We start from the raw sequence: 15,430 nt of genomic DNA, 5'->3' as shown, positions 1-15,430 counted from the left end.
GAAATAAGTAAGACATTTTTTAAATAACTTTTGAGTGTTACGGAACCTTTTCAATCAAAAAATTGTTTCCAACAATCAAAGCAAGACAAAATCTAACTCAAAAGTAACTGAGATTGTAATAGCCCATTCATGTAATATAGATTAACAAATCCAACATTATTAATGAGTGAAACCTAATAAACTATGTCTTTTGTATGTCGTATTCCTCTCCTTGTCGTTTTTCTAACATATTACTTTAAGAAAAAAAAAAGATAAGAAAAGGACAACTAAAAGAGAAAATTTCTGCTTACCTCCTCTTAAAAGATATATGTACCTTTAAAGTAGAAATTTATCTCTTTTATATTTTAATGATAAAATGATATTCATATTTTCTATACACTTATTTTCCTTTTTATTTTATTTGTAATTTTTTTTAACCTTTTCCTATAAAACATACACAATTTTTATTTTAAAACTTTTAAATTTTAATTATCATAAATTTAATTTAAGTTTTGGTCCAAATTTTTTAAATAAATTAATATTAAAAAAATAGATATTTAACATTGACCTCAAGTTTATGCTAATTATCTAATAGTGTTGGATTTGCATTTCATTCACAAAGAACTCTAAAATCATATATGTGATAACTTAATTTTTATATTCTCATATTGAAGCTTATTACAATCTTTTTAACATTTTTGTTTTCTTTATTTTTTAGTTTTAGTTTAGATTTGTGACTCTTTGGAAGTTTTAGGATTTACAACTAAGTTATTACCAGGTTGTTAGATGTCAAGATTGGATACTCTGTCGACCTATTGAACTATCGTGATTTTATGTTGTTGACGGTCTTTTTGGTAGACCTGAAGCTGTTGAAGAAGGTCTTGAGAGTTGCATTGATTTGGGTGAGGTTAGAATGGTTAGAATGGGTGATTTTATGTCTTTTAGTTTAAGTTTAACATATTACATTTAACTAGTTGTTTATTATATTTTGTTTTTTCTGTTTACTTTCTGAACTTGCAAGATAATGTTCCTTATACTATATTAGACTAGCCTTTATATTACATTGTTAAGGGAGAAACTTAATTTTATTTTATGAGGCTTGTACAACACAAAAGGTTTCTTCTATCAATATGTTAATTTATTAGTATAGATTTTTTAAAAGTGCCTCTAATAAGTCAACATTAATTCCTCAATAATTATTTTTTTATTAAAATACATTAGCATAGCTAATATTAATTATTGTTTATTTTAAAAATTATTTAATTTGTTGTCTTCCAAATCATTTCTAAGTGAAATTTATTTTTAGTATTAATTTAGTTTACGCTTATTAATGACAATAATTTAAGAAAAAAAGTTTGTCGTACAAAGTCTCTATCTTTAACTAAATAAAATAAAAATGAAAAATAAATTATAATGAACGAAGGAATGAGTATGAATAAAGAAAATGAGTTGAATGAAGAAGATAAATATAAACAAAAGAGATGTGTCTGAATAAAAAAATGAGTATAAAAGATTTTATATAGAAAGTGAGAGAGAAAATTATAGAGAATAAAAGAAAAAAAAATGTGTGAATGAAAAAATTTGTCATAAAAACCTTTAATTTAAAAATAATTTATATTGTTCATTTTTATTGACATCAATACATACAAATGATAACATATAGATTAATTAGCGTCAATTTAATCAACACTAACATAAATAAATATTAAAAAATTATTTTAGTCAATACTAGCTTATTAAATAAATAATAAAATAAATAAAATTAGTGTCAACTTAACCAATATTAATTTAAATAAATATAAATGCGAAAAAATAAATAAGACTAATATCAACTAAGCATTTTTATTCTTATTTTTTATAATATTTATTTCAATTAAACCTTAATTTCATAATAGTTTGTATCATAATTTTAACATTAACTCATTGTTATTTTATATTGATTTTGTAATTAATCAGATCAATTATTCAAAAGTACTTTGTGTGAGGGCTTCTAAGAAAATAAAGGAGTCATTGGGCCTTATGTGAGGCAGCCAGACCCATCAAACCAAGAACAACTTAGTCTTAGGAAAGACTTCTCAGAAGTCTGATTCAGTTGCTTGAGAGCTCTCTCTCTAAAACTCTTTTGCCCTAAATTCTCTCTGTCTTCTCTCTAAAAATTTCCATTCACTGAATCATTCAATCTTAGATTTGAAAGTGCTCAGGCGTTCACCACACCGAAGGTTTCCTTTTGACCCGATCATATTTTCGTTTGGACCGGTAAGTGATTTTCCCCTTTCCTTCGCTGTTTCTGGAGCCTAGGGCATGCAACGTTACTGGTTGCATGTTGCTAGTGGGGTTTCGTCTTCATATTTTCTGTCAAATCAAGCTCTAAGAGCTGTTGCTGTCACCACTTTGGTGGTTTGTAGGGTCAGGTTGAGTTCTCGTGCTGTAAATGGTACTGTTAGGACAGTTTCAATTAGTTGTGCTTGGAGAAACCCAGGTAAGGGGAGCTAGTTATATTTTTTTTAGGAGCTGTATGATGTGCATGTTTGATAAATTGTGAATTGTCTTACTGTTATACTATATTTTTGGTGGTGAGCATGTTGAGTTGTATTTGTTGAAAATGTGAAATTTGTGTAACCATGGTGTGCAGATTATTATTTGACTTTGATGAGTTTGTTGGCTATACTTAATTTTATTGGAGAGGTTTGGAGTAAGAATTCTGTAATATCGTTTATATGGATAGTAAGTAGGTGCACAAGTACTGTTTTAGGTTACTGTGAGGGAAGTGAGGTAGTAAATTTGAGCATAGGTGGTCTTGAGTGCAATTGGGCAGTTTGGCTAGCTTGGGTGAGTCAATTAGAACTGGTTAGGGTCATAAGACTGAGTAAAGTCATATTCAAAATGGTAGAATTGAAATTGGGTTCTTGGGTTAATGAAATCGGAGTTTTAAGTTAAAAGTTGGGTATTGATCACTTTAGAATCATGTTAATAATGTTTATAATCAAATAGACAAGTTTAATTAGGCTTATACTACGACATAGGATCATTAGAAGTTAAGGAAGAGGTATAGAACGAGTTCTGGGGTGTTAAGTGCTTGAAATTTGCAGAATTTCGTTTTGCAGATTATGCATAGTCGTATAGCGCACCCTGTGCGCTATGCGAATTTTAGCTGAAAGGCTCCCTCTTCAGGAAAATTCGCTCAACGCACCAAGGGTGGTGCGCTGTGCGAATTTTTGCTATCTTGCCTTGCACCCTAGTGCGCTGTGCGACCTGGTTCAGTGAGTTTCGCATTTTTCCTCATCTGTTTGAGCTGTTTGATGTTGTTTGACTACCAGGATGTATGTATGTCTATATAACTGATTTGGGTGGCTTGATTTTGCAACATGATTGAGGGTATGTTGTATTGTGTGTGAATTATAGTTTAAAAGTATGTATGAAACAAAGTTGTGATTGGCGTAAGTGTAACAAGTATGGTTCATGGACGTAATTCCATGATTCTCAAGGAGAGGATACATGGTGGTGTCCTAGTAGTGTGTAGAATGATTGCATGACAGCTCAGTCTTGTGGGTTTTCCTGAAACTACAATGATCAATCATTCTCAAGTAGAGAGGATTGAATCATGTGGTGAGTAGTAGCAGGAGGTTCTAGTCTTGGAGGCTTCTAGTATGCTCCAGGGCGCGGAACGGACTAACCTCGTGAGTATGGTAGGGTGGAACCCATTTGCAATGACTTTGCAAAGCAGTAGAGGCCAACACGAGTGCATAACTCGCCATAGCTCGACAATCATTTTAGTCCGGACGAGTCGGTTTATAATGCAACAAGTCTTGTAATGTCATTTACCATGTTTAGAGTGAACTATGCATACTGTGTGTGACTGTATAACATGCTTCTTATACCTAACTCACCCTTGCTTGTTTGTGTTGTTTGTGTATTATTCCTTTTGCGATGATCATCCACTTGGATGAGAGCAGATGGCGAGGAAGTTTCTTTGGAGACAACTTTGGAAGACGACAATGCTGCAGTTTAGGCTTCCTAGGGGTTTCTTAGTCATTTGATTTGATGATATTCTGAAATATTTTTCCTCTTTAAGTTTACAGTTTAGACCTCTTTTGTTAAAGTTTAAATTCTATAGCTATTTTGAGAATGACTGTAATCCTAATTACTCTTCACTGCTTTTCTATATTATGCATGATAACGTCTTTATTATATATGTTTTTCTATATAATTGGAATGTCACACTTTGTGTAAATTATGTTTATCGAGAATTAAAATATAACTAATAACTTAATATATAAATTAATTGTCTAAAATATATGTATAAATTGCAATTGTAAACATTAAAATAAGATAAGGAGTTAGCAATATAAGTTTATAAAAACTTTCACATAAATGAGAATGAGTATTAAAATTAAACACACCTCTTATAAACCTTTCCCCCTCCCAACTTCTATGCAAACACACCCATTATAACCTATTTCCATTGATTGCACCTAAAACACATATATAAATGGAAGGTAACTTAGTTCAAATAATATAGTTCAATTTGTACGTGAGGAAAAACTTAAAGCTCAATCCTAACATAAGTGGTAAACGTATCTTTAAGAAGTCTCTCAATATTTCTTTTTTCCAATATTAATTCATAAGTAAACTAAAAAAAATAACTTAAAACAATTATGACTTGTTATTCCAATTATCGTACACATAAATTAATTTTAATTTATAAAAAAAAATCATTTCTTCTATTTTTTTTACTAGATAAAGAAGATTTCTAAACATGTACTTGATGAAATTCATAGAAAGCCTATATATGAATGAGAAGCCTATCGAAAACTAGGTCAAGTATTTCAATCCTTAATTTCAAGTTAATTAAACCAACTTAAAATTGTGTCTAGAGCTAATTGATACATATACGTAGTTACGTAGTAATGATATTTACTTATCATTAATATTTAGGTCATATTAGACATACATATCACATAAATGAACTGACACATTGGTAAACTTTGTGGAAACAAGCATGTATGGAGCAAATTAAAGTCATCGAACCCTAGTGATTCTTTCGTCTCAATCACTCATACCCTAGCTTCCCATACCGTAACATATCCTTATATGTAAGAAAAAAAACCTAATCATCTCCATTTATTTCTCTATAAATACACAAACTTCTAATCAATTCCTCACCAACTTGGATATCAGCCATAGCCATTTTCATGAAACTTCTTTCAACACCATTATTCAAGATACCATCTATTCTCACTTTCACACAAAGGGAAATTGAAGAAACAATGGCCCTCCCAAGACAACACCACCTCCTTTTGTTTCTTGTTGCCATGTTGGTTTCTTTTGCTCATAGCACAGTGCCAGAGGACCCACTTAGGTTATTTCATGAGGGTTCTCCTAAAGACAAGAACTTCATCATGCAGAGTACAAATGTTTTCAACTTTAAGAGTTTTGGCAAATTGGGTCACATTTCTTCTTCCCTTAAAATGGTTAACGTCAATGATTATGGAGCTCGAGGAGATGGTAAAAGTGATGACACTCTGGTAAATATTCTCACCTCACAAATTCTTGTCACATTCATGTTCTAAACTCACACTTCGTAATATATAGTTTCACCAAAAAATATATATTTATTGTCGAACTTCGTAAGTATGACAACATATTCTATGTCTTTTTGCATGTTTTGCACATGTATATGTTGATGAGTTTTTTCAATCAATGTAACTAATATGGAAGGTTAGAAATAAAATAGTGATATAGTATGTCATAACAACTCAAAAGATTGAAAAAAAAAGGTAAAACTGTGGAGACCAAGTCAGGATAATATATATAGATATATATATATATATATATATATATATTCTATTATTAATGATAACGGTGAAGATAAATTACAATATTGTAGCATATAGTAGTTTAATTATCATCTAACAAATTCGTGCTTAGTGATTTAATTAATATCTTCTGATGGTAAACGATATTAATTTACTGTGTCTGAGTCAAATATTTAGTAATATCAATTAAGTATATCTTACTTTCAAAATAATTTAATTGGAGTTTTATTTTCAACGACTTTCTTTTAATTTTATACATAAAGTTTAAGGAAAAGATGTATTTTTTGAAATGAAATTAGGACAATTAGATAGTACAAATTAAGTTTTTTCAATATAAGTAAATTTATCTCAAACTGGTGAGACTCGGACGTAAAATTCTCTTTTATGTTTATCTCTTATAGATTATCATTTATTTAAAAGATGTTATCGTACATTTTCTTATGTTTGTTTTCTATACGATAGACATAATGTCGTAAATTTAGTGACGTGTTATCTAAGTGAATATTTGAAGTATTAATTTTGGATTATATGGGTTGGTTGCTTCAGGCATTCAAGAAAGCTTGGGAAGTAGCATGTTCATATGCGGGAGCAGTTTTTGTGGTGCCGCAGAAAAATTATCTACTCAAGCCAATCACATTTTCTGGCCCTTGCAAATCCAACATCGCAGTACAGGTTAGAAAGCCACAGATTCAACTTTGCAGTTCCAAACATTCTTAAAAGCATTACAATTATTATATGTAAAAAATATCTGCAACAGAGTAACATAGATTAATTATAAGGTACGATGATCTCTTTTTCTTTTCTTTTTTTAATCAGATCTCTGGAACCCTTGTAGCATCAGATAATCCATCAGATTACAGTGAAGACCGCACACACTGGCTTATGTTCGACAGTGTTCAGAAACTATCAGTTAATGGTGGTGGAACCATCGATGGAAATGGAAACATATGGTGGCAAAACTCATGCAAAAAGAACCCTAAGCTTGTAAGATATTATATTACAATATTGTTATCTTTGATTCATATATCATATTCAAAAGCTAACTATTCTTCTGTGTTTTTCCATTTGCAGCCTTGCAAGAAGGCCCCTACGGTATGTATTGCTCTCTCAATTTGGATTGAAATTTATGAGAATGGATCTTCCATGTTCAAAATTTTAAGTGTTAAAATATTTTAGATATTATTTAGAGTTATGTTATGATTTTATTTTTAAACATATTTTAAAGGGTTCAAGAAGTTTAAATAAAGAAAGTGTATATAATTTCTTTTTTAAAATATATACAACAACTTCTTTGATTGAAATATTAATGGTGTCTACGTAAAGATTATTTGATTAATCCTTTTTAAAACAATTATTTATCACCAATATTTTTACACAAAAAAAAACACTCTGCATTTTCTAGTCAATAAACAATATTATGATAATTTAATTTCTTTGACAACCCTCTCTCTTTCATGAGGATAGGAAAAACTCACTAGGAGATAATAAATTTAATGTAGCCAATTAAAGGAATTTTATATATAAAATCAGAGTTAGTACCATATATATCTAGCTCATTATTGTTATTAGTATTATATATACATTTTTGTGGAAAGTATTAGTTATTATTTCCAATAATAAATTATTTGTATGATTAAAGAAAATTTAATATTATATAAAATTGCAGAATTGTTTAGAAGGAAAAAAAAATAATATATCAAAGGTGGAATGTGACAGAAGAAGATCCATTAATTCCCTGGTGCAACCTTCAAATATAACAATTGTTTTGTATCTTTGCAGGCGTTGACTTTCTACCAGTGCAACTACTTAACAGTTGAGGATTTGACAATAAAGAATGGCCAACAGATGCATGTGTCCTTCGAAGAATCTAAGAATGTTATTGCTTCTGGTCTCACTGTGACAGCACCTGAGGACAGCCCAAACACTGATGGAATTCACATCACAAACACTCAAAACATACAAATCTCGAACACAGTTATAGGAACTGGTATTCTTAATCTACATGTTTCAAAATAATAAAACTGATAAAGCATTGAATTTCTTTAAGTTTCTAAATCTCTTTCGGTTTCAACTCTTGCAGGTGATGATTGTATATCAATAGAAAGTGGAACCATGAATGTGCTAGCCACAAAAATAACCTGCGGACCAGGCCATGGTATCAGGTACGTTCAACAACATAATCATCGATCTTCTGTATTCCATAACTGAGACGAATTAAAAAAGAAGTTTTGATAACCTTTTTTATAAAACTTATCAAGCAAATTAATGTATAAAAAGTTTGAATGGGGTAATTTTTTTTTCTAGAACTCTTTATTGAAATGATTAATTAAAATGTGACTTCTTTTGCAATAATGATATCAGCATCGGAAGCTTAGGGTCTGCGAAATCCAAGGATTTTGTTTCAGGAGTAATGGTAAACGGAGCTAAATTTTATGGAACTACAAATGGAGTAAGAATTAAAACATGGCAGGTAATTTGATATTTGAAGAACCATTTTACTGTAGTGAGTATATATATGTATATATATTTTGGTTAATTTATTATGTACGTGCATGCATGCAGGGAGGTTCAGGAAGTGCAAGCAACATCAAGTTTCAGAACATTGAAATGGACAAAGTAACGAATCCCATAATAATAGATCAAAATTACTGTGATCAAGCCACACCATGCAAAAAACAAGTAAATAATTCAGATTCTCTAAAATTTTTCACCCATTCGTGTAATCATGAGTGAATTTGAATCATTATTTTAAATGACATTGTACCTTAAGCAAGCATTTTATGTCTTAGTTTTGAATTTTGTTTTCTGTGATTTCAGTCTTTAATTTAAAGAGAAAAAAAACCTACAACTTTGACCTAATTCTTAGGTTATGTTGTTGCAGAAATCTGCAGTTCAGATTAGGAATGTGTTATACGAAAACATAAAAGGCACAAGTGCTTCTGATGTGGGTGTGCAATTTGAGTGCAGCGAGAAGTTTCCATGCAAAGGGATAGTGTTGCAGAACGTAGAGCTTGAACGTGAAGATGGAGAAGGGGCCAAAGCTTCATGCAACAGTGTTCAATTGTCCTACAGAGGAGATGTTAACCCTCAATGCCCATAGATACACCAAACACACTTCCAAATAATGCAACATTGTTGCACACAATAATAAGGCTAATTCATTTGTATAGCAGCCAACAATCATATTTCTATCATAGCCACTATTCATTCTCATCATTTCTTCTATGTTCCATAAATAAAATTTATGATATCATATTTTACTTTATAGCTTTCAAAATTATACACACACACAAAGTTAGGATTTAAATATTTCAAACTACACATGTGTTTTAATTTTAGCTATTTATTAATAAGATTTAGTGTTATCAATATTTTGTTTATCACTCTGTTTCTATGTATTATGTACGGGGAGATATATGCAACCTTTCGCGCCAAAATTTGATTCAACATTCAATCATGATTCAAAGAAAATAAGTTAATAATAATTTATCTTTATTATTAATTAGAGACTAATTTAAAATTTAGTAATATGTAAGTAAGTTGATGGTTAATGTTAAAGATTAATTTTATTCTTATATCAATTATAATTTTTTTATTAATAATCGAGATTATTTTGAGTATCAAAATTTTTAATTTATAAAATAATGTATAATTTAATCAATGATTAATTATTTTTTATCTTTAAATTAGTTTTTATTTAATAATTTTTTTAGTGCTAATATATATAAAATTATTGCTCACGCTAATTAAAATTTAAAAAGATACAAAAGTAAATGTACGTAATTATCTTAGTTATTTAAAATAATAAATAGATTAGTTAATTCAATCAATACATAAAATAATTGAATTACATTAACTAAAATGGTATCCATTACCATCTTACTTACTACTTTTATTTACAACAATGAACTAGCTATAATTAATGGTAAAGAGTTAATATAGAACATTTTGTGTGCTCCACATGTTGTTTTGATTTGATTTTAGTCATTTGTTCTAATTTGTTTTTGGTTATTTTTTGTTTCATGTTTTTTTATTTTATTTTCTTGTCTAATAAAATATGATTGATGATAACTAACACTTTCTACCTTTCATTAATTTGATATTAAAGAACAATTTTAAAAACTTCTTATTATTAAGTCACCTAATGTCAATTAATACTATTAATTTATAGTACAATATCAAATCCTATAACTTATTTTGGATAATTTTTTTTATCTAATTTATATTTGTTAACAATAAGAGTTAGAATGTCTCCCATATTATCCACCTCAAGTTTTATTAATTAATTATAAATTATTATGCATAATTATTTTTTGATCAATTTTACAATTATAATCATAAAATCATGGTATTAACTATGATTCAATTTTGATTTTATTGATTGAAAAAGGTCAGAAAATTCTTATTTAAAATTAATTTTCAGTTGTTCCACTTTGCCTAATATATTTTTTGATAATAATGTAAAAGTTCCTCATATGGTGAGAAATTAAACACATAATAAAACGTTAACGTGTTGAAAATACACTCGATGAATAGGCTAACGTGTTTGGAATATATAAAAATTCATCACCATCATTTCATAATTTAATCAACACGTCATTAAACACTTAAAAAAAATAACAATTTTATGTTTAAAATTTTTCAGAGAAACGTTTCTTTAACTTCCTGGAACTATTTTAATTCTTTCTATGCATGAGCACACTTTTATACAGTTAACAAATTATAAAGTAAAATAAATTTAAAATCTAATAATAAAATAAGATAAATTTGAAAGCTCCAGTACTTTCATTAATATATAATTTGGATTTTTATAAAAGTTTAATTACACATTCCATAGTCTAATACTTTTAAATTAATCATTTCATTAGATTGTCATTTAATAATAGTTATATGTTATTATGTTGATACATTGATATTATTTATGATCGAATAATATGTTTATAACTGAATAAAACCATTTAATTTCAAAAGATGAATACAAAATTGAATTTTTAAAAGGAGGAAGATTATAATTTAATGAAATTATAAAAACTATAAGTGAATATTTAAGCCAATTTGTAAATAATAAAAGAAGAATATATATATATATATATATATATATATATATATAATTTATTATAATAAAAGAAAAAATAGATAAATATATAAATAGTTCAGAATGGAATTAGATGGGTTTTGGGAAGGGTCAAGGTCAGCCTAGGAAGACTCTTTCTTTTCCCTTTCTCTTCCCACCTACCTTCATTCTCTGCTCAATTTCAATTTCAATTTCAACAATTTCATTTTCATCTTCATTTGAGTTGTGTTTGCAAGTGTGTTGGATGGGAACTCCCGAATTCCCAGATCTGGGAAAGCACTGTTCGGTCTCTGATTGCAAGCAGATCGATTTTTTGCCCTTTACCTGTGATCGCTGCCACCAGGTTCTTCCCTTTCTCTATCTCTGTTTTCCCCAAAAAAGTGATTTTTTTCAAATGATTTACTCCTAATGCTGTAATTTTATTTAGTACTTGTATTACATGAACTATGAGAACAAACTTGGACTATTCATCTGGGTATGTCTTTCTTCCAATTTATTTTAATACTGTTATTCTCTAAACTAACTTTTGATCTGATCCATAATGCCATTTTTCTTTGCTGGCATAATCTGTACCTAATTGAGCGAAACTCTATTTTCTTATATTGACCAATTTAATTTTTAAAGAATTATGGTGATGAGATGATGAGTTGCTTTTGTGATGAAAAGCTATGAAAGGATGGACTTGTTTTTAATTTTATGTTGAAGTAGGGATGGGAAGTTGGCTAGTTGTACAAGTGTGCAGACTTGAAACAATTCAAGAAATGTGCAGAGGAAGTTGCTTCCAGAATTAGGAGTTGCAGTAAAAGTAGTTATAAACTACGGGAAAAGTGGTAAAGATGTTATAGAGCGGGAGACCAAAGAGGTGGGAATGGTTGGCTCCTTATTATTGCAGCTTATGGTTAGTTGTAGGATAAGACTTAGTTTCAGGGGGATTTTTGGGTTTTAAATAGAAGTTTTAACCAATGCCAACCGTTATTGTGGGGTCAACTTCAATTATAACTGGAGAATAGCACTAATAGCACTATAAGGAATTGCTTCTTAGTATTGTTCTTATTTTTATTTCCGTGACCCTCAAATTCCACTAAAAAAAATACCATCATGTATATGTTTGTGTGAAAATGGGTATTATAAACTTTTTAACAATTTTTATTGAACTCTTGAGTTAACTCGTAGATCCTTGTAAGATTACAATTAGCTAGAGAAAATGAGCTAACTCAACTCACTATTAAAGTTTTTTATTTGGTAAACTTAGGTATAATACTCGTTAAGGTTGTATAAACACTTGAGTCAAGAACTGAGTCAATAAGTTTAAAATCAAAGCAATCAGCTCTTATTGACCACATTGTGACAATGCTTTATATGAACCATACATTGTTTTTGAAGCTAATGTTGACATTTTATTGGGATCAAGTTATTTTAAGAAATTAACTCTTTTTTTAAAATGTTTTCCCCATAGAAATTTGTGTTTTTATGAATGTATGTATGATTCAATCATTTAGATAGTTTAGTTTAATACTATAGTACTACTAAACTTTATTATTGTAGTGGGATACTTTGTTTTATTGTGGAGCTGAAATGCTGAATTATTGTTGTGTTAAAAGCATAGTTATAAAAAATCTTGCTATTCATGAATGAATCTGTTCAAACTCATATCATTGATATAAATCATTCGATTTGTTCTTTTTCCACCAATTCTCATGAAAAAAAATTGAAAGTCCTATAAACTTAAATTGTTAAATGAAAATGAATTGATGGAACACTTCTAAACTTATCTAATTTTATTGTTCGACTACTTATGTTTCTCTCCCACTCATTCAATGTAAGTTATTTAGTCATTTAATTTGTTCTATTTTTCTAAAATAAAGGATTTATAAACTCAGATATAACTAAGAACTAATAATTTTGCTCTATAAGACGGTTGCTCAAGCTGTTTTATTTATGTCTGTTTTAAATTAATGGACACTGCACATCATCGGTACGATCTGTTATGATTCTCAGTTCAAAAATTAGCTTCATGATTCATGATTTGATAAGATTACCTTGGTTTGGTTGAAAGTATTATGTTATGCATTTATGTTATCAATAGGTTGTGTATGAATATTATTTCTTGCATTATGTAGACTCAAAAGTCAATTCTGAAGTAGTTCCATGAGTTTAGGCTACTCTTGAATTTCACAATCATATTTTAAACTTCTAAATTTGAACTAAGCTTAAAACATTTGCGCACCTCAAAAGTCAGTTTTGAGTAAATTCTGCTACTGCAATTTTCTGTTTTGTTTGGTTAAGTATTAATTTTTCTTTGGTTCTGAGTAGCACATAAACTTTGGGGTTCATGCATAAAACACTGTTCTGATTATTGATTTTGTCTGGTGACGTTCTGGGAATTTATCTGAGTGTGGAATTATTGATTATTATTCCACCTGTGCTAGTTTTAAGAGCTTATTGTTTGATCAAACTTATCAGCAAAATCTTTGCAGGTGTATTGTTTGGAGCACAGAGGTTATATTAAACATCAGTGTCCAAAAGCAGACAAGCAAGATGTAACTGTAGTTGTATGTCCACTTTGCGCTAAAGGAGTTCGTTTAGTTCCTGATCAAGATGCAAATATAACTTGGGAGAATCATGTCAACACTGACTGTGACCCATCGAACTATGAGAAAGTCACGAAGAAGAAAAAATGCCCTGTCCCAGGATGCAGAGAGATATTAGGATTCTCAAACACAATTAAGTGCAGGGACTGCATGGTAGACCATTGTTTAAAGCATCGGTTTGGACCTGATCATAAATGTCCTGGTCCCAGAAAAATGGAAACAAGTTTTTCATTCAGGAATCTTTTGAATGTGAGTAAAAAACAGGAGTCCAAACCACAGCCAAGTTCATCTGCATCATCTAGATGGTCTACGGGCTTTCTTAATGCAGTTTCTAACATTCGATCATCAGCAGAGGCTGGTGTGTCGAAGTTGAGTGAAGCTAACCAAGGCTGGTGGAAAGCATCAGGTGGGGTGGGAGCTAGCCAGAGTAGTGGTCAAGTGGAGCAATGCCCTCAGTGTGGTGCCAAGTTTTCCTCTGTTACTGCTTTGGTGGACCATGTGCAAAAAGTTCATGAAAGGAGTGGCAACCGATCTGGACCAAAGGTTGCAATTGATGCTTGCCCTAAGTGTAGCAGAGGATTTCAGGATCCTGTTGCCCTTGTGGAACATGTTGAGAGGGATCATGGTGGCAATTCTAGATCATAAGGTATGGAGAGTTGATATTTTTTATTGAATGAATTACACCGAGAAGAAAATGCACTTTTTTTATGCAATAAATAGAATGGATGAATAGTTTTGTAAACATGAATTGAATTTGAATACATTTTAGAGTGTAAACATTGTCATACAATCATGGATCACATATAATTGAAAATTGTTGACTCCTGTCATAGTTACTTTAAAAGTCTTGACTGATAGGATACAAATCCTTACACTCGTAGCATATATATCAAAATTAAACCTCATAATCAAAGTGTGAATATGAATTTGAAGATGTTTCTTTACTTATTTGTATCTATGCCACAGGATTGGCTGACAGATTCATTTGCTTACTCAATTATTTTTAATGTTTTGACACTGACCTCTTCAATGGATACTGTTAGCTTCGGGAAAGGCCAGTAATTTGGCAGGAATTTGCAAGATTAATTCAATCGATAGTGATGTACATTTTTTTCAGACTAACCTTTCTTGGGACTGGCCAGAATTTTCGAAATATCGAATTTCTCGTTTAGAAATTAGAATGAAAAAGCATATTCTCGAATTTCTGTTCAAACTCATTTTGTGGAAGCAGTGGCGGACCTCACTCTGTACCTACATACCCCCTTTTTTTTAACTTCCTTTTATCATGTGAAGAGAGTAATTCCCATTAACAAAATTTTCTGTGTCCATAATCTAGGGTGTGTGTTTGGTAAAAGCTAATTGTTAAGCTAGTTGAAGCTTACAAGCAAGAACTTGGAAACTAAATAGTTAAATATTTACATGTAAATGAATTGAAATATTATCAGTAATTAATGAAATAGCTGATAGATATAATATGAGATGTTTAGTTTTTTGAGATATTAATTTTATAGTTCTGAGTTAAAATGATATTTCAAATAAATTAATTAGGATAAAAATGGGAAAAAAAAAGTTAGTGTTTTATAAGGTAATTCATTATAAACTATTAAGTAATTCATGAAAAAATCTGGAACTTACTAAAACAAATTCGTGTACCAAAACAGTTTCAAAGAAGTTAGTCAAATAATATAATACAAGTTATTAGAGTAACTTAACAAAGATACTAGGAGAGTTGTATAAGCTGATTCTCATTGATTCTGCTGGTTTTGTTATGTCAGGTTGTATTGTTGATGGAGCTCAAAGAAGAAGGAATGAAATATAGAAGAGAGATCACACAAAAGATTTTAGAGTTTCTTTCCCCTGAAATATCGATTTACATGAACCTTTGTTTTATTTTTGTCAAAGGAACTTGGACTGAAAATTCAAAGATTAACCCAGTGGCACTCGCAACCAAATGAGATTAACTCTGAAAA

General features: G+C 29.8%; 2 protein-coding genes across 2 annotated transcripts; both read left to right on the top strand.

Moving 5' to 3' along the window:
- Positions 1-5,160: 5,160 nt before the first annotated feature.
- LOC108325597 (polygalacturonase) lies at positions 5,161-9,127 on the top strand. The gene is made up of 9 exons (XM_017558691.2): positions 5,161-5,504; positions 6,342-6,467; positions 6,612-6,779; positions 6,867-6,887; positions 7,575-7,782; positions 7,876-7,957; positions 8,157-8,265; positions 8,358-8,474; positions 8,677-9,127. Exons 1-9 carry the CDS (start codon positions 5,172-5,174, stop codon positions 8,893-8,895), a joined length of 1,383 nt encoding a protein of 460 aa, XP_017414180.1. The 5' UTR covers positions 5,161-5,171; the 3' UTR covers positions 8,896-9,127.
- Positions 9,128-10,964: 1,837 nt separating this feature from the next.
- Positions 10,965-15,430, top strand: LOC108324272 (zinc finger AN1 and C2H2 domain-containing stress-associated protein 16). Its single transcript, XM_017557178.2, has 3 exons — positions 10,965-11,212; positions 13,347-14,106; positions 15,236-15,430. The coding sequence occupies exons 1-2, from the start codon at positions 11,114-11,116 to the stop codon at positions 14,103-14,105; spliced, it is 858 nt and encodes a 285-aa protein (XP_017412667.1). The 5' UTR covers positions 10,965-11,113; the 3' UTR covers position 14,106; positions 15,236-15,430.

This window comes from Vigna angularis, chromosome 3 (genome assembly GCF_016808095.1).
Source record: "Vigna angularis cultivar LongXiaoDou No.4 chromosome 3, ASM1680809v1, whole genome shotgun sequence".
In the NCBI taxonomy this organism is placed as follows: domain Eukaryota; kingdom Viridiplantae; phylum Streptophyta; class Magnoliopsida; order Fabales; family Fabaceae; genus Vigna; species Vigna angularis.
Note: the sequence above shows the minus strand (reverse complement) of the source record. Positions and strands in the feature narration are given on the sequence as shown.

What these genes read in the sequence shown, in the direction of transcription:
- LOC108324272 (XM_017557178.2), top strand. Translation starts at nt 11,114, where the DNA reads ATGGGAACTCCCGAATTCCCAGATCTGGGAAAGCACTGTTCGGTCTCT. An exon ending in CCTGTGATCGCTGCCACCAG is followed by an intron (nt 11,213 to 13,346) that starts GTTCTTCCCTTT and finishes AAATCTTTGCAG; the next exon opens with GTGTATTGTTTGGAGCACAG.
- LOC108325597 (XM_017558691.2), top strand. Translation starts at nt 5,172, where the DNA reads ATGAAACTTCTTTCAACACCATTATTCAAGATACCATCTATTCTCACT. An exon ending in TAAGAATTAAAACATGGCAG is followed by an intron (nt 8,266 to 8,357) that starts GTAATTTGATAT and finishes GCATGCATGCAG; the next exon opens with GGAGGTTCAGGAAGTGCAAG. An exon ending in CCACACCATGCAAAAAACAA is followed by an intron (nt 8,475 to 8,676) that starts GTAAATAATTCA and finishes ATGTTGTTGCAG; the next exon opens with AAATCTGCAGTTCAGATTAG.